The sequence below is a fragment of the Lampetra fluviatilis genome, chromosome 14 (assembly GCF_964198595.1).
Source record: "Lampetra fluviatilis chromosome 14, kcLamFluv1.1, whole genome shotgun sequence".
Classification (NCBI taxonomy): Eukaryota; Metazoa; Chordata; class Hyperoartia; order Petromyzontiformes; family Petromyzontidae; genus Lampetra; species Lampetra fluviatilis.
The window spans coordinates 1,802,627-1,822,207 of NC_136288.1; the positions used below are offsets into that span (position 1 = coordinate 1,802,627).

Sequence of the window (19,581 nt, forward strand, 5' to 3'; positions counted from 1 at the left end):
CAGCCCCCCCCCACCACCCCCCCCTACCTCGTCAGCCCCCCCCACCCCCCCCTACCTCGTCAGCCCCCCCCACCACCACCCCCCCTACCTCGTCAGCCCCCCCCACCACCACCCCCCTACTTCGTCAGCCCCCCCCACCACCCCCCCCCCTACCTCGTCAGCCCCCCCCACCACCCCCCCCCTACCTCGTCAGCCCGCCACCCCCACCGTCAGCCCCCCCCCACAACCCCCTCAGCCCCCCCCCGAGTGCCTAGGAAGCTCTGGGGCGGTAACGGCGAAATATTCCACGCAGCCCGCGATTTGAAATTTGAATTCGGCTGGGCGTCATTACTCCGTGCGATTATTATTGGTACAGTAGCAGTGCCACCACCGCCACCACGACCACTGTATTTGGTTCTGCGTCTGTTTCGGTGCGAGGTGGTAACGATGGGACAGATTTTCGTGGAAGAACGAGAGCGGAATGCTCGTCTCATTCTACAGATGTGCTGCATGGGTGCGTACCCCGCCGCCTTGAGCGCCGCCGGCTCGCCTCTCTCTCTGTGTGTGTCGTGTGTGTACTGTGTGTATACTGTGTGTCATGTGTGTGTGTCCTGTGTGTGTCATGTGTGTACTGTGTGTTGTGTGCCATGTGTCGTGTGTGTGTCATGTGTATACTGTGCCATGTGTCCTGTGTGTGTCATGTGTGTGATGTGTGTGTACTGTGTGTGTCATGTGTGTACTGTGTGTACTGTGTGTGTCATGTGTGTATACTGTGTGTTGTGTGTCGTGTGTATGTCCTGTGTGTGTCATGTGTATACTGTGTGTCATGTGTCGTGTGTATGTCCTGTGTGTGTCATGTGTATACTGTGTGTATTGTGTGTTGTGTGCCATGTGTCGTGTGTGTCCTGTGTGTGTCATGTGTGTCCTGTGTGTGTCATGTGTGTGTTGTGTGTCGTGTGCTGTGTGTGTACTGTGTGTGTGTCATGTGTGTGTTGTGTGTACTGTGTTGTGTGTACTGTGTGTGTGTACTGTGTTGTGTAGTGTAGTGTATATACTGTGTGTATTGTGTACTGTGTGTATATACTGTGTACTGTGTGTCGTGTGCTGTATGTGTACTGTGTGTGTCATGTGTGTGTGTTGTGTGTCGTGTGTATACTGTGTGTTGTGTGTACTGTGTGTGTGTTGTGTAGTGTATATACTGTGTGCATTGTGTACTGTGTGTATATACTGTGTGCTGTGTAGTGTATATACTGTGTGTATTGTGTACTGTGTGTATATACTGTGTGCTGTGTGTGCTGTGTGTATTGTGTACTGTGTGTATATACTGTGTGCTGTGTGTGTGTTGTGTAGTGTATATACCGTGTGCTGTGTAGTGTATATACTGTGTGTATTGTGTACTGTGTGTATATACTGTGTGCTGTGTGTATTGTGTACTGTGTGTATATACTGTGTGCTGTGTGTGTGTTGTGTAGTGTATATACTGTGTATATACTGTGTGTGTTGTGTAGTGTATATACTGTGTGTATTGTGTACTGTGTGTGTATTGTGTGCTGTGTGTGTGCTGTGTGTGTCGTGTGCTGTGTGTGTGTTGTGTGTGTGTTGTGTAGTGTATATACTGGGTGTATTGTGTGCTGTGTGTATATACTGTGTGCTGTGTGTGTACTGTGTGTATATACTGTGTGTGTGTACTGTGTGCTGTGTGTGTCGTGTGCTCGCGGGCCCCGTTGTGGCGCGAAATCGTCTCCGCTGTCATTCCCACCCCGCCGAGCCGCACGACGTCGCAGCCTTTGTTGGTATCCCCACCCCGCTACAGCGGGCAATGCTGAGATATATACACACACAGATACACATAAACATATACACAGAGATATACAGATATACACAGAGCAGTTTGTAGGCATGAGTTCGCCGCGTTTGTCCTACGACGATTGCAAAAACAAAAGCCGCAGTGGATTTTTGTCGAGGGCGCCCTGCAAAGTGCCCCTCGGTGCCACCGCTCCCCTCCTCCTCCTGCAGACACAACACACAGCCAGAGACTGTGTCTCCTGCAGACACAACACACAGCCAGATACTTTGTGTCTCCTGCAGACACAACACACAGCCAGAGACTTTGTGTCTCCTGCAGACACAACACACAGCCAGAGACTGTGTGTCTCCTGCAGACACAACACACAGCCAGATACTTTGTGTCTCCTGCAGACACAACACACAGCCAGAGACTGTGTCTCCTGCAGACACAACACACAGCCAGATACTTTGTGTCTCCTGCAGACACAACACACAGCCAGAGACTGTGTGTCTCCTGCAGACACAACACACAGCCAGAGACTGTGTGTCTCCTGCAGACACAACACACAGCCAGATACTTTGTGTCTCCTGCAGACACAACACACAGCCAGAGACTGTATGTCTCCTGCAGACACAACACACAGCCAGAGACTTTGTGTCTCCTGCAGACACAACACACAGCCAGATACTTTGTGTCTCCTGCAGACACAACACACAGCCAGAGACTTTGTGTCTCCTGCAGACACAACACACCGACTTTGTGTCTCCTGCAGACACAACACACAGACACAGGCTTTGTGTCTCATGCAGACACAACACAGAGACACATACTTTGTCTCATGCAGACACACCACAGAGACACATACTTTGTGTCTCATGCAGACACAACACACAGCCAGAGACTTTGTGTCTCATGCAGACACAACACACAGCCAGAGACTTTGTGTCTCACGCAGACACAACACACAGCCAGAGACTTTGTGTCTCATGCAGACACAACACACAGCCAGAGACTTTGTGTCTCATGCAGACACAACACACAGCCAGATACTTTGTGTCTCATGCAGACACAACACACAGCCAGAGACTTTGTGTCTCATGCAGACACAACACACAGCCAGATACATTGTGTCTCATGCAGACACAACACACAGCCAGAGACTTTGTGTCTCATGCAGACACAACACACAGCCAGAGACTTTGTGCCTCATGCAGACACAACACACAGCCAGAGACTTTGTGTCTCATGCAGACACAACACACAGCCAGAGACTGTGTGTCTCATGCAGACACAACACACAGCCAGAGACTGTGTGTCTCATGCAGACACAACACACAGCCAGAGACTTTGTGTCTCATGCAGACACAACACACAGCCAGAGACTTTGTGTCTCATGCAGACACAACACACAGCCAGAGACTTTGTGCCTCATGCAGACACAACACACAGCCAGAGACTGTGTGTCTCATGCAGACACAACACACAGCCAGAGACTTTGTGTCTCATGCAGACACAACACACAGCCAGAGACTGTGTGTCTCATGCAGACACAACACACAGCCAGAGACTGTGTCTCATGCAGACACAACACACAGCCAGAGACTTTGTGTATCATGCAGACACAACACACAGCCAGATACTTTGTGTCTCATGCAGACACAACACACAGACACAGGCTTTGTGTCTCATGCAGACACAACACACAGCCAGAGACTTTGTGTCTCATGCAGCCAGGGACTTTGTGTCTCATGCAGACACAACACACAGCCAGAGACTTTGTGTCTCATGCAGACACAACACACAGACACATACTTTGTGTCTCATGCAGACACAACACACAGCCAGAGACTGTGTCTCATGCAGACACAGCACACAGCCAGAGACTTTGTGTCTCATGCAGACACAACACACAGCCAGAGACTGTGTGTCTCATGCAGACACAACACACAGCCAGAGACTTTGTGTCTCATGCAGACACAACACACAGCCAGAGACTTTGTGTCTCATGCAGACACAACACACAGCCATAGACTTTGTGTCTCATGCAGACACAACACACAGACACTGGCTTTGTGTCTCATGCAGACACAACACACAGCCAGAGACTTTGTGTCTCATGCAGCCAGAGACTTTGTGTCTCATGCAGACACAGACTTTGTCTCTGGTGCCCCATCGTGCCCGGGGTGGCTACAACATTTAAAACAAAATTGCGGTTCAATTCGAGCGCTCCGCGAGCATCTCTGGGCAGGCAGTCGCTTGTCACTGCTCGAGAGAGAATTCGTGGAGGTTGTTTTTGGCCTACTCTTCCGTCTCGGATCGGACGTCAATTGCGCCCAGCTGAATACACATTGCACGAGCTGATACTGCGCGCTCCAAACGTGCTCGTGTGAAGGCGAATTCGTATAAAACATCATCGCCACCGCGTCCAGAATGTGCCCGAAAGGGCCCCCCGAAGTTGGCGTTGCCGAATGCTTCAACGTGCAGCCCCCCCCACTCCAAGCAGCTTTGCCGCGTGTGTGTGGCGACAGATGGCTGAGCCATTACAAGGGCATCATCCTGCCCCTACCACTGGGGCACGGCGTGCGTGTGTAGGATGGTGGGCCACTACGCGTCTGTCTGTGTGAAGTCTTTTCATATTGCTGGATGGTGTGAGATCAACTTACGCCTCGTCGGGAACGCACAAGACTGTTTCCAACACAGTGCTGGGTACAGTGTGTCCCCGCAACGTGCCCACACACACCACCACACCACGTGTTGTTGGATGGTGTGCACGCAGCGAGATGTTGCGGTTTCGGGGCTCGCAACTCGCAATCGTAAGGGCGAGAGTTCAAGTCGTGGTCGGCACAAATGTGTTACACGTTTCGGGTTGTCGTGCGGAGAGACTGGCTCCTGTCATGGGAATGTGGAGTTTGTACCGCTGGCGGAGTGGTGCCAATGAAGATGAGCAGTAGCCCACGCTTCCTTTAGGGTGACTTTCATTGACATTTAACGTAAAGGTGTGGCTTTAGAATGGGGCTGGTGCATTGTCATTGTAATGCGATGACGGATATACTAATGCCCTTTACCCAGAGAAGGTGCTGCGTTAGGGTGTTTGGCCAGAGTGGCATATGGAAGGAAACGGGAGCGACCAGAGGAACCCCACGCATACAAGGGGGTAACACTCAAAACTCTCAATATCCATTATTCTACTGAGATCTCTGTCCCTTAACAGCCCAAACTTATTGACGCCTGTTATTCTCAGGTAGAGTCGCACCCAAATACTATCCAGCGCTTGACATCTGATGAGTTCAGGCTCATTTAGAATTATTTGGTCGTATATAAGGGAATGATAATCAGTGATCCGCACAGATGGATTCAACAATTAAATGTTTGTACGTTCATCTCCTGGCCGCTTTGAAGCTCAGCAGGTTTTGGGAATTTCACAAATCTGCGTGATCCACTGACCTTATCCTCCAAAGCCCTGGATCACACGTGTGTGCCACCATGCCTAGCTTGTGCCATTTGCAGGTAAATGTGTAAAGTATTGTAATGTAATATGTGTAGTATGTGTCTCCCTGTTAAAATACTTCAATGGGTTTACACTGAGTTAAAAATACTATCAATGTTATGACTGTTTAAAAAGCATGTTTTACACAGCGTAAATGTATGCGTATACTTTCGTGTGTGCACTGATTATTATAATTAACTGCTATGACACATTGATCAGAAACAGGGACATTAAAAAAGCTCAAAACTGCAGAAAGTGCCATTGAGACATGCGTGCTTAGAATGACACTGAGGGACAGAAAGATGATCACATGGGTCACAGGTTAAAATCAGTATTTTAACTATTAACACAAGTAAGTTGGCTGTAAGAGATGGCCAAGAATAATGATGGAGTGCCAGCCAAGGGAGGGGACAGGTCTGAAAGTTTGGTCACCGTGGAGGTGGAGTGATGAAATAATGTCCTTTGCAGGACCTCGATAGACTGTAAAACCTCGCGAGACCGCAATGAATGGTGACACCTTGGGGAGTCCTGCATCCAGCGGTCCATTGATCATGGCTGATGATGATCATTAAAATGAATGAGGCAGGAATGCATCGATGGATATGGTGTCGGTCGTAAATAGAAGGTCATCGTAGTCGTCATTGTTATTGGCGGTATCACAATTCACCCCCTCCCTCCACCCTATAACCCTGACAACTTTGAATAGTGATTCGGGATTACAACGATGCATCAATGATTCAATTCAAATGGATTATTCCTCTCACCATACTTGTATGACATCACGTATGATAATTTATTGTTTACAAAGCGTACACATCATGGGTTAATGATAGATTTAGTCGAATAGAGCGAACAAACCTGGACAAATGCGAAACAATATATAAGGGTAAAACTGAGACGACAAAATGAGAGATTTATGAATGGAATCGCAACTACAAATCATGACAATCGCATCTGATTTTTGGGTTTAGTTTTTTGTCCTCCAACATCTCCGATGAGCTCGGTTGGCTACATACGGTGCGAAAAGAAGTTCACCATACGAATCGCTGTGGTTGGGGGTAAATAATGACATACCAGGCATTGACACCATACCCTTGACAATTGTGAGAGGTTGTCGAGAGGGGAGTAGTGCACTGGCAGTAACATTGTTGTATCGGGTTTCGTTACTCTGGTTTGGCAGATGAACGAGACAGGGTGCAAAAGAAAACGTTCACCAAATGGATTAACAACCACTTACAGCAGGTGAGTGCTGGTGAACTGTAGAACACATGAATAACGTAATTTATAATTACAATTCCTTTCCCATGATAAGCCTCACTGAGTCTCAAGGTATTTTTTTTAGGATAGCAATGCATTAAAATGTTCGGCCAATTCCATCCATTGGTGTTTGACAGCAACCGTGCTACGTGGAGAAAAGGCTCCACAGATAGATTGAAGTAATCCATTCCTTTCCTGGCATCTACCTGCTACCTTGCAGCCCAAGCCTTTAACGCCTCATATTCCCAGGCAGTTGCACATCAAAATACAAAACAGGGTCAAAGCTGCGTTGCTTCTTAGACCTGCTTTGTGTACGACAGCACTTGTATCCTGCAGAAACATTCCAACGCAAGAATGTCCTACCCTACCCATAGAAAGCATTGTATTACTCTCAGTGGGCATTACGTAGCGTACACTATTATTATCGCGGCTCTTAGTTGTGATTGTCACGGGGGCTTTGACGCCGGGAGCACCACCGCTCATAGTGAAGAGATGTTAACTCTCTCGCCTGGTATGCAGTAAGTTGTGGGTTCGATGCGGACCCTGGCACCTACTGTATATTTGGAGTTTGTATATTCTCCCCGCGTTAAGAGTATTTGGCTTAAATTTCAATTTAAAGCTTTCGTGACTGCAGGATTCATATTCTTGGTTCTTTCGGTAAAGTCACGTAGAAGGGAAATAATGAAATAATGCAAATAAAAATAATAAAATACAATTCTCACGACGTTTCGGCCACAACACAAGCAGCCGTCCTCAGGTGAAGAACAGAGCTGTCGGAAAGACAGCGTCCCAATGTATTTGGCTTCTATAAATGTTCACATGGTACGTCATATCGTTGAATTATAATTTGTTATAGCCAGGTCACTTCTGAAAATGAGCCATATCGCTCAGTGGGGCCTTAATTGGTAAAATAAAAATGGCGTTCTTAGCTCACAGTGTGGATCCTGCGCTGTGCCATGCTGCAGGTGCGCGTGAACATTGGAGACCTGTACGAGGACCTACGCGATGGACAGGCCCTCATCTCGCTGCTGGAATCCATGTCTGGAGACTGCATTGTACGTGCGATCGGTCCTTTCTACACAACGGTGGCATACTGAACCCTCCGGATAATAAGATGGACACTTTATTTTTTAACCTGCAATTGAAAGCAAAAGTCGAGGGGTGCGTCTCGTTAATACGGTAGTTGTGTGTGTGCGTATGTGAGACCAGATTTGTGTGACTTTCACTGACACTGGGAACAACTTTGGGGTGCCTTACAATCTGGAGTGGATGGTAGCTATCGAGTGTGCGGGCGGCGCAGCTGCACCAGGGCCCACGGGCCGGAGAGAACGCCGGGGATATGGAGAGGGGGGGATGCCAAGAGGCTGGGTGGGGGGGCATTGCAGTACTTGCAGCAGGGCCCAAGTCAACCACGTGTGTTTAAACAAGTAGGAGTAGACTTTCGCGACCAATATTGTCCATATTAAAGGTTTGTTTTGGGTTAGATCACGTAAATATTAAATGTTAACCCACCACCACCCGACACAGCCAATTAGTCAAGTTTGTCACGTAAACAAAATGTCGCAATTAGTTTCTACTTTGTTGAGTACGATGTTTAAATGGAAATCCAACCACTTCTGCTGCACAGCGTCTCTCTCGCCATGCCGATCTTGCCGCTCCAAGAGATTGAAGCGACCGCTGCTGAAACTGTAGCTCCTCTTCGATGTCGGCGATTTAAGAAAAAAAACATACAAAGAGGATTTTGCTGCTCATTTGAGTATGGGACAGTGCTCGTCTGTTGTTCAAAACACCCCGAGCTAGTCATGGACATTTCACATTCGGGTGGTCAAGCCAGATAACTGAGTGAGGAGCAGCGGAGTGTATCGCTGTGATGTCTCCTTGTGAGGTGGACAGTCTGCTTGAGGAGAGAGGGAGATCCTCAATGCAATGGAGGCAGTCAGTCTGCTAGAGGGGAGAGGGAGACTCTCAATGGCAATCTGCGTTTCTTTCTCAGATTCGAGAGAAGGGGCGGCTGCGTGTGCACCACGTGCAGAACATCCAGATCGCACTCAACTACCTGCAGCACCAGCAGGTGAGCGAGGCAGCCTGTGTTGGTCATGGAGGTTGTGTGGACATACTTCACCACGCTGGTCGGTGAGGGTTATTTTAAGTTGTTATCGGCGCAAAAAAAACACTTTCTGACAGCACATTTTGCTCCCATACTAGATATACAATGACACAAATGTGTCGGCTTGGAAATGTTATGAAAAGGTCAAAGTGGTTTCTGCTCAGTTGAGGCAAGGGCGACAATTGTCTCCTGTTTACAGCACCGCGTGAGTAGTGGACATTCCACCTTGCTGTGGCAAGGAGGTTGAGTCTTTCTATAAGACAACGACCGTTGACCTCCCTATGAAGCGCTATTAAATGTTATTGGGCCCAAATGGATAAGTTGACCCTCAACCTGGAGTGGAACTCACAACCTTCCCGATTGCGAACCGCACGCTCGACCGCTGTTAGCTAAATATCATGAATGCAACACAGTAATATAATTATCATACGGATTTTTAATGTAAGCAGTATTATATTATTGGTTCTTTCGGTAAAGTCACGTAGAAGGGAAATAATAAAATAATATGAATATAAAACAATACAAATTCTCACGACGTTTCGACTGCAACACAAGCAATCATGATCCACAGGATTTCACACCTGATGATGATTCTTTGGTTCTTTTCGGTTAAGTCACGTCTAAAAATAAAATAATAAATTTAAATAACATATTACGACGTTTCGATTGCAACACAAGCAATCATCATCAGGTATAAAAGAAATAGCAACACAAATCTAACTAGAAAACTATAGACAGACATACAAGCAGACAGACATCACAACGGCACACAGAGAGAGGACACAAATCGGCACAAAGAGAGGGGTCGTTTCTGTGACGGTCCCTTAAATATAGAGAGGGGGGGCGGGGACGGAGAGAGGGAGGGGGCAGAGAGAATTAGCATATCAATGAGTGTACGGCAACGTACTGCTGTTGCAAGTAAGATGACAATGTGGATCGGGCACGCAAAATTGAAAACGGGCACGCAAAATTGAAAATTAGGAGACAGGCACACGAAAATTAAATAACCTAGCAAAATATCGAAATGTGATGTAATACAACACAGAGAGTCGGTTAACACACAATTAACGCATAGCCTGGTTGATTACGTGTTTCAAAATTTGCTAAGTTAGAATTTTAAGTGTGAAAATTCCAAAGAGAGGACACAGGCAGAGAGAACAAATAGCCAGAAAGAAAAAGGATAAGCTTAAAACTTCCCCGTAGAAGTGGTTCAATCTTAATTTAGGAGCTTTCGTGACTGCAGGAATTATTCTTTGGTTCTTTTCGGTTAAGTCACGTCTAAAAATAAAATAATAAATTAAAATAACATATTACGACGTTTCGATTGCAACACAAGCAATCATCATCAGGTATAAAAGAAATAGCAACAAAAATCTAACTAGAAAACTATAGACAGACATACAAGCAGACAGACATCACAACGGCACACAGAGGACACAAATCGGCACAAAGAGAGGGGTCGTTTCTGTGACGGTCCCTTAAATATAAATATTCTATATTTAATATAAATATTCTATATTTAAGGGACCGTCACAGAAACGACCCCTCTCTTTGTGCCGATTTGTGTCCTCTCTCTGTGTGCCGTTGTGATGTCTGTCTGCTTGTATGTCTGTCTATAGTTTTCTAGTTAGATTTTTGTTGCTATTTCTTTTATACCTGATGATGATTGCTTGTGTTGCAATCGAAACGTCGTAATATGTTATTTTAATTTATTATTTTATTTTTAGACGTGACTTAACCGAAAAGAACCAAAGAATAATTCCTGCAGTCACGAAAGCTCCTAAATTAAGACTGATGATGATTGCTTGTGTTGCAGTGGAAACGTCGTGAGAATTTTAATTGTTGAATATTTGTATTATTTTATTATTTCCCTTCTACGTGACGATACCGAAAGAACCAAGAATATGAATCCCTGCAGTCACGAAAGCTTTAAATCAATATGTAAGCAGTATTGTTAATAGTGTGAACATGTATTGACATGATAGCAATCTCCATTGTTGATTGAAAAAAATATATATACCTGCTATCTCTATAAGATGAACCCGATAAGCTCATTGTTGATACAATTGACTTTTTTGGAGATTTTACAAGAAAAATATACCTTTGGGATTAAATTAGAACACTTTATTAATGTAATAGTCTAACAAATTAACTGCATTCGTGCATCTGACAATTGTCAGCTTTGAAAGGAGTTGAAAGCAACAGATGTAGATTTGTCCTTTAAAAAAAAATTAAAGTTTATCTAAAAACAGGTGAATTTAATCTATTTTATGGTCCTAAAATATTTTTACGTACAGATTATTTTTTAAGTTCCCCTCTATGTTAATGTATTGAATTTGCGTAAATATTTGTATTTCAAACTCTGAACTTCATGCAGATGAGTCAAACAAAATATGAATGCATGTATTTTATTCTGTCACGCATGAAATAGAATACAGTGCACCAGCATGCACATGTACTTCCACATAATTGTATAAACTGTCATTCGGATGTCCAGAGGAAGGGCTCAGGCGTCACTGAGCTGCTACTCTTGAGATCATAGGTTCTCATCAGGGTGTCAGCTGCCTGTGATTAAACTGGGTTCTCTAAGTGCACCTAATTAATGGTAAGCCTGGTCACCAGTGACCTTAAAAAAACGATTTCAAAAAGATTTTCACTTATTTTGTTTAAATTCTAGCTCTGGGAACCAGAAACAACATCAGGTTGCCTTGCATCAGGGTGTGTTGGAAAGTGCGACCACCAGTGTGCATCTAGAAAAAAGGTAATTTTAGTGAATCCCAGAAGTACTTCTGTGATAGACTCTTCCACGGGTCATTCTCTCACGAATGTGGGTACGCACTGCTCTGCAAGATTGCAGAATGGATTCTGCTTCTCACGATATTGCGCCAATAGCAAAACTGGAATAAAATCAGCAAGAATGCAATGAATAAATAATTCAAAATCTCCTGTGTAGCTCTCCAACGCGTTTTTGGATTGCACCGCACATTTTCCGGATCTGCTGCTGAAGCAATGTTTTTACACGAGGCCTCTGTGCGCGCCGGTGAGCAGGTGAAGCTGGTGAACATCAGAAAGGAGGACATCGTGGATGGGAACCCCAAGCTTACCCTGGGCTTGATCTGGACCATAATTCTGCACTACCAGGTGATACACACACTCGTAATCCGTTCTCCGTTTAGCTACGTCCGCCTTAGGTCAGGGGTCTTTCCCCGTCCCCTGTTTTTTAAGTTTTGCCAACCCGATCGGAGGTAGTACCACCACATGCCACACATTTCTGAGAAAGTGAGAGAGGTGATGTGCCAGAAGATGTCACAGGTACATTTTAAATGTCTTCCTGTATTGTATAAATGCAATGTACGTCCAGTGAATAAAATACAACTATTCCTGATTCATTAATAAAAAATATCAACCAGCAGGCCTTGTGGTCCATTCCAGGATATTTTAGACGATTTAGATATTCTGTTCCATGTGTAGTGGTTCACAAACGGAGACGAAGGCTTCTTTGGAGGCAACACGTTTATGCATCAATTCAGCCCTAAACACAAAGGGGTATCTCCCCTTTAATAGATAACCTAGGGAGGTAGTCCCTCCTGGTGAGCCAAACCCTCACACACACTGGGGAGGCTATATTAGACCGGACCCCGACTCAGGTCCGGGTCTTGTCTTCGGGGCTTCTCTTCCAGGCGACGACTTCGTGTCTTCATTCATTCAACAGCAGCCGGCCCCGTTCAGGGCTCCGGCTTACATTGTCAGTGGCGGGCTTGTTCGGCCCTGAGCCACGCCCGTCTTCTGGAAGCTCCCAGAAGGATCTCGATTGGACTTGTGGTCCCCCAGCCCCCTCTTTGGGGGCCCCCCCAGTCGGTACCTCCCGTCACGTGTGCCACGGGTTCACTCAGAGTGCCGTGGCCCCTTGTGAACCCCGCACCGCCCCCTAACCTCTGTGGGCTGGCACTGCACGTGGAGTGCAGTGCCATCCATCTCTGACAAGTGATCTCAGCCGGCCCCCGCTAGGGCCGGTACTGCATCCACATTGCAGGGCCGATGGTGGTGTGCACGCCGTATATGTCGTGCCTCTCACACGGGCCTGCTCACACCACATGCAGAGGCATCCCACGATGCCACAACACATGTAAAAAGGTACATTTTTATAGTGTAATTACATTACCACAGCTTGTAATTAAGTGGCAGCTGCATGCTCATCCAAGTGCATTATTACTCATGGGACTTTGCATCAGCAAGGACTTATTTTGTTCCCATGGACCTCTGCTTTCGACTTATGAAACCACAACCTGTCTTAAATGAGTTAAATCATTAATTTGATTACAACCACAATCCTCTGTAAATAAAACATGTGCACCATAATTCGCATGTCTACGTATCATTTAATGGGTAGGCTGAAGGTGCCACCCTACAATTAAGTAATGAAGTGCTCACACCACACCACACTGATGGCCGTGGGTATTTTTTCACTGCTCTCGTCACGGCGGTCAGGCGTCTTGGTAGAGGTGGGAGCAGCCCACGTGTTACCCCACGACATGTGACTTGTCAATTGGATAACCGTGGTGTCCCCATTTGTACTACTGGGTGTACTACAGCCCCTGGGGCGGGGGTGGGGGTTAAGAAAATGTGCTCTTTGTTGCAACTGCCGCACTGCAAGATGAAACCGGAGACCTCGAGATTGCAATTCCAGCTATTCCAGGATTACACCACGGGAAGATTTCCAAACAATTTAGTACGTAACCATGGATCCACCTCGCTTGCTGTCTGTTACATAAATTAGATGCTGTTATTTACAAACGCACAGCGCCGCTTGTTGTGCTGAACTGCTCTTTGCCGTTTTGACGGTAGCAGCTGCCTGGACAGGTTTGGTAAGCGAGAGGGAATGCACTCAGCACGGGGAGGGGGAGATTCTGCCGTCTCCTGCCTCTGGCAGATCCGGCATTCAAAATTAGTGACTTTTGGATAAAGCGAGGAATGTGTCCTGTAAAATAACCTCCAGAGTGTTCATTCATACGACCGTGAAGATTATTTTCACAAATGCGTGAAACATGGACAGTTGAATTTAGTTTCACACCGAAGTTTGTGTGTGTGTAAATCATCTGTGGGGAGCGGTAGTGTCGCGGTTAGCGTTCTGCGCTACGAACCTGGCGACCCAACACCATTGACGATTATCTGAACCGGTCCTGGGCCTCCCCTAGGTCGACTCAACCTCAAATGAGTACCTGGTGAGGTGTGTAAACATCGCCACTAGGGAGACAAAGGCGGCCGGGCGTGGTGCTGACCACCCACCCCCTCGTGTGCCGTGCCGGCCTTCATAGGTGCTCGCTAACAGCACTTGCCCCAACAGTCTGTTCAGGCTATACGGGGGATCTTTGTGTGTCTTTGTAAATATCATCATCAGCCATGGTGAATCTACTGCTGGATGAAGGCCTCCCCAAGCTGCTGCCGTCTCGCATGACCTACGATACGAAGTCTGTCTAAAAACAGCCATTAAAACGAGAACACTTGATATCGTAACTATAGGGGAGGCTGTGATTGTAATGAGTGAATATGATGAAACCCGTTGAGCTAATTTAAAGATGATAATGCTGATGCGCCCGAAGACACCAGGAATAAAAAAATAAAAATGGGAGTGTGACTAATGCATCCTGGGAATGCCAGAAATGTTGACAGGGTGATTTATTTATTGATGGGTTTTTTGATTGTATTATGCAACAATTTTTTCATCTGTGACAGACTCCAGGACTAGATAATATCAACGATTAATTTGTTGAGCTCAATAATATATTTACACTGCAATACTACGTGGAGTATTATATAGCATTTTATAGAGCGCTTACATGCAACTGCATCTCAACACCGTACAAAACAGTGGTACGTGAATAATCATGGCAAATGAGGTATGCATTTGCATATTGTCTGACCAGCGTGGTGAAGTATGGCCAAACAACCCCCATGGCCGAACACGTGTGTGGGAAGGCCTTCATCCAGCAGTGGATTGCGAAGGGCTGAACGTTGTTTTCATGGTTACTAGTTGAGAACCCGTGGCTCTGCAAAAGCAAATAAGAGACAGCTGTCATTTTCATACCCTTCTTACAATCCTGTTCTCTGAACTCTACAAATAATCTGCCTTTTTAGCATAACAAAATGGCAAGATAATATGAAATTTCAGGTTTTCATATATATACGCACTCTAGGATGTAAAGAATATTCTGGCAAAGTAAATTAATAGGAATACAAATTGAAAAGATATAGCAAATTTAAATGAACCGTGTCAGTCTTCTCTATCTGTTATTCCCACTCCTTCGGTGTCGCTGTCTTTTATTAAATGTCTTCTGAGCTTCTTTTCTCCCAATTTCAATTCAACTCAGTGTTTATTTGTTTCACGGAAAATACCGTTTTAGCCAGTTACCCAGCTAGCTTCTGTGGCAATGTCCCACAGCCATTAACAGTGACATTGGGGTCGCGAGGAGCCCAGCCAGCAACCAGCCAGGGAACTCAAGGCATAGATTATTATAAATGTATTGTCATAATTTAAATGTATCATTATCACCAAAGCACTTCCAACATGATCTTCAACAATCGGCAGTTGAGTGGCATTAATTAATCTCACTCACAATTTGGGGAAGCCATTCGAATTTAATAATAAAGTACCCTGCGTCTTTTAACATGGTGGAGAATTGTAGCACCTCTAGCGGCTGCAGGGGTCACGTGGATAATTGCACGTGTGCAAAAGGAATGTAATCAATGTTCACACAAACAATTTATACAAGAAATAAAGAAAGTAGCCTTATACCAGACTGCAATCTGTATCTAACAGATCTCTCTTTATTTATTGAATATGTTTCTGTTCTGTTTACAACCAGGTTCAACAATAATGCAAAACGGTAAATATATAACTTATACTAATGTTTCTACAGTAGCATATTTTATACTGAGCAAGAGTAAGGAATTAATTATCGTCTAAAATAAGCCGTGGATGATAGCCCCATCATCCTATCAATGTTTAAACTCATTATATTTCAAGCACCAGCAAGGCCTTGCGTTCTGGGAATCTAGCAAGGCAGCGTTGCGTGTGTTGAACTCTGCTTGCCCGTTTTTTAGAATGCCTCTGTTGCACACATCGAGGGACACCTGTACGTATGTCGAACATCTTTCATATCGTATGTAGCCATTGTGCTAATCGGAGGTGCGTGAATACGAGAACTCTTCCCTAACATCTCAGTGCAATGACAGTAAAATTGTGTTAGCCGTGGCTTGGCAGTGCCTTATCCGGCATCACCGAACAGTGCGATTAGGCCGCTTTACTCCGTGTTGATTCTTTGCAATTTTATTTTCAGCGGGGACACATCATCGCCGGCCGTCTGTGACTGAACCCTAATACGAGAGGAACCAAGCGCTCTGGTCCGTGTTTTAGCAATAGCCGAAAGTCAGGTGTGGTCACGGGTAAAGGTGGAACGTGTTCGTTCGGAGATGATTTTCAAGGATCTCTGAACCAGCCTTGCCCTACAGAAAACTCTTAGTCAGTGGTTATTTTTTCTCAACCTCAAATGACCCGTATGCATATTAATAAAAAACAACTCCAAGACGAACAAGGGCGTGATACGTGCACACGGTGCACTGTGTTAATCCAGCTTCTCATGCTGCATGAATGCAATCAGTAGAGCATAGTATGGGGCAATGCTTACATTGTTTGAGTATGTAAAACCTCGTTAACTCAGCTCATTTGTCTTATTATACTCGTAAGCACGAGGAATTATGCAAGAAATTGATCAGCAAGGGCTGCAACACTTGGCCAAAATGTGTTACTTGACTCCAAATACACTCTTATCTGTGACAATGAATTGGGAGGGGGCTTTACGTAATGCGGTCACACACGCACGCATCAACACGATAAGCCAATCAAATGAAAGGAAAACGAGCAAAAAAATAAAACATGAGAATGAATGGTTGTTGCTCTTCCCCGAGCCGTGGCTGCAGCCCCGTGGCATGTCAACCATTCAGACCTCATGCCCAGCGGCAGAAACGGGGCGGGAGTCTTCCTCGGTGTACGCTGGGCGAGCCCCGCCAATCGGCAGTGTGCACCTCAGATCGGCTTAGTGTCGGCTCAGAGATTTGCAAACGCGTCTGTTTCGCGTCGGGGAGCGAACGGCTCGGACAGGTGTTCGCGGTACCTGATCGTATCTGAAAGTCGTTTGTGTGTGTTTTATATACACGCGAGCATCTCTGAAGGTATAATTAGCTCCGATAGGTATTCTTTGTCGTTTAGAAAGCTGTGTTTTAAAAAAATATATATTTGCGTCGATTTCAACGAGAAAAAGTTTTTACCACCCCCTCCCCCCCGCTGACTGCGATGGGAAACTCGTTAGGCTGTGTCGACAACCAGGAGCTGGAATTCGATCCAACAAAGGCTCCGCTTGAAGCCACCTCGGAGGTCGTCAACAAGACGTACAAGGGCAAGAAGAAAAATAAGTACACACTGAAGAAGCGCTTATGTGTATCAGATCCAGAGGCTCTAGCAAAGGAAACGGTAATACCAGTGGATGAAGTTTCACTCAGCACTGCTGTCCTAAACGAGTTTGATTTACTGTCTGCGCAAGATGACGGGAGAGTCAAGGCGCGGCTATCGAAACACAGCAACATTAGTTCGCTGGAAGAGGCTTTGGATGCTCAAGATGAAGCTAACCAGGGTGAAGAGGAGGAGGAGGAAGAAGTGAAAGAGGTCATCAAGGAGACTGAGGTCGAGGGAGTGAAGGTGACCATAATTGAACGCACAAAAAGCAAAGTCTCAAAGTCTTCTATGCAGGATTCGGTGTCCGAGATGGATCAATCGCAGTGTGGAGAATTGTCCAAGGATGACGGCAGCCTGGTTTCTACCGGAGGCTCGGGCCTCAAACGGGGTTCCACGTCCAAGAAGACCATGATCACCACGGAGATAGTGCTTCAGGAGATCGCCAGTGACGCTGACGTCGGCAAGTCGGCAAGTATGTCACGCTTGGAACAGGTGCCAAGAGCCAAGAGCGGGGACCACATTGCCGGTCAGATTCATGCAATCAGCTTGCACTCGGTTGTTGACCGGAAGGACAGGCGTGGAAAGGTCGACCTGGCATCTGCATTCCAAACTTCGCCAACTTCACCGACCTCTGGACCCAATCCAGGGCAGAGGCGGCAGATTTTAGGAGAAGATGGAAATGAGTCGCCGTTAAGCGACAAGCATCGCGCCGCTGGGGTCACAAGTAGGGGTGGAATGGTTCCAATTGGGGCAGAAAGATACGGCTCGTCAAATGCAGACTTCAATGGGAGTAGCGTATCTACGTTGAGTGACCCAGACTCTGGTAATTTTGGGCAGAGTGTGGGAAAACTGAGTCAGATGAGCCCTGCAAAACGCCGATTTTTCGACCTCGAGCAACCGGTTAATATTTATCCTGCCATCTCCACGACAGAGGGTGACACGTTAGTCACTCCGCTGAAAGGCAAGCAAGAGAGGTCTAATGGTAAAGAAGATGTGTCTGCAAACCTCAGCGGCCTCGGCCTTGCCATGCAAAGCAAGGCTCCATTAGGTTCAATGAAAGTCCAAGACGGAGAATCGTTGGGTGAATCAAATGCGCCTGTAAAGCGAGCGGCCACGCCGAATGAGGGACATGCAACTGGGAATGCTGATGGATGGTTGAAGGAAGATTTAGCCGCTCAAGACAACGCCGTTCCTTTTGAAGTCGAAATGGAGAGTGCTACCCCTGCTCTTGAAGCCAGAGATTCATCGCATGAAATGGTACTTATTATTGCGTATTCTTAACTGCGGTACTGTCTGTTTATTTAGTGTGGTTTTTGTGGGTGTGTGCAAATATGCTTCGAACATTGTTTTTGCCAGCTGTGCTAAATGCAGTGTATATTAAGCTGGAGGAATTGCTTCGATGACTCAACATATTGAAAAGAATGCACCAACACCCATTTCTTAGTCACGATGCTTAGCTTAGTTACTAAAAATAGTTGCCCACAAAAATGCCTTTTCTGGAACCTGTTTTCCACTTCGTACAGTTGTCGTATTGAAGAAGAAGGGTGAACGACGCTCGGCATGTTAATATTTAATGTAAATGAATCGCATCGTACGGCGTTGGAGAACATTTAAAAATAACGTTTTCCTTGCAGTGTTGTCCTAAGCGAGGTAGATATATGTTGAACTTCTGTTGCACCGTACTCAGTCAACCGCGCTAAATGGTCTTGGACTCTGGAATTTCCCAGGTTAACAGACTCTGCTCACGTTTTTCTTCAAAAACCCGCTGGGATAAGCTACCGTTGGAAAGTGACAATAATGACAAAGGCAGCCTAATCTGTAATTAGAGGTTCATTTGGCTTTTTGCTGGGAGTGCATTCAACTTTTAATTAAGCCATGTACCGCCCAGTAAAACGTAAACATGGAACGCTGGGTCCAATGATGGGCCAATATTTCCAACCACGTATGTATATGTGTACAACTTCTGTCGCACCGTACATTGCAAACCACATGCCAAGGTTGACCGAATGTTGGCTCAACGTTGCCATGTTTACTGGGTACAAGCCGTCTACCCTGTGGCGAGATGTGAAGTATGCAGGAGGGTCGTGGGTTCGATACCGACGCTGACGCCTGTGAATTTGGAGTTTACATGTTCTCACCGTGGTCGCGTGGATTTTTGTCCAGGTTCTCCACATTTAGAAACATGCGTTTATAGTATTTAGCTGCTATAAATATCCACGTGATTAGCCACTTCATTGAGCTGTCATTTGTGGCAAAGGTCGCTTCTGAAAAAGAGTTACATAGCTCAGGGGGCCTTACCTGGTAAAATAAAAAAATTGTTTAGTTTAGTTTACAGTAGCATGCAAATTGAGTAAAAAACGAAAGATGAGTGTGAGTGTACTCGAACGTCACCAACAGTCATGCACCAACGCAGAGGGTACAATTTGACCATTTCTTTGTCGAGAGATAAGGCC

At 46.0% G+C, this 19,581-nt stretch overlaps 1 protein-coding gene across 4 annotated transcripts in view; it reads left to right on the top strand.

The window, feature by feature from the left end:
- The first annotated feature begins 258 nt into the window (after window positions 1-258).
- Window positions 259-19,581, top strand: part of LOC144935794 (plectin-like) — a 109,023-nt gene continuing 89,700 nt past the window's right edge. For all 4 annotated transcript variants that reach the window (XM_078862545.1, XM_078862547.1, XM_078862546.1 and 1 more), the window contains exons 1-5: window positions 259-493; window positions 6,436-6,497; window positions 7,478-7,567; window positions 8,506-8,583; window positions 11,668-11,760. In XM_078862545.1, the coding sequence (XP_078718671.1) occupies window positions 427-493; window positions 6,436-6,497; window positions 7,478-7,567; window positions 8,506-8,583; window positions 11,668-11,760 (390 nt within the window). In that variant the 5' untranslated portion in view covers window positions 259-426. The remainder of the gene's footprint in view (window positions 494-6,435; window positions 6,498-7,477; window positions 7,568-8,505; window positions 8,584-11,667; window positions 11,761-19,581) is intronic.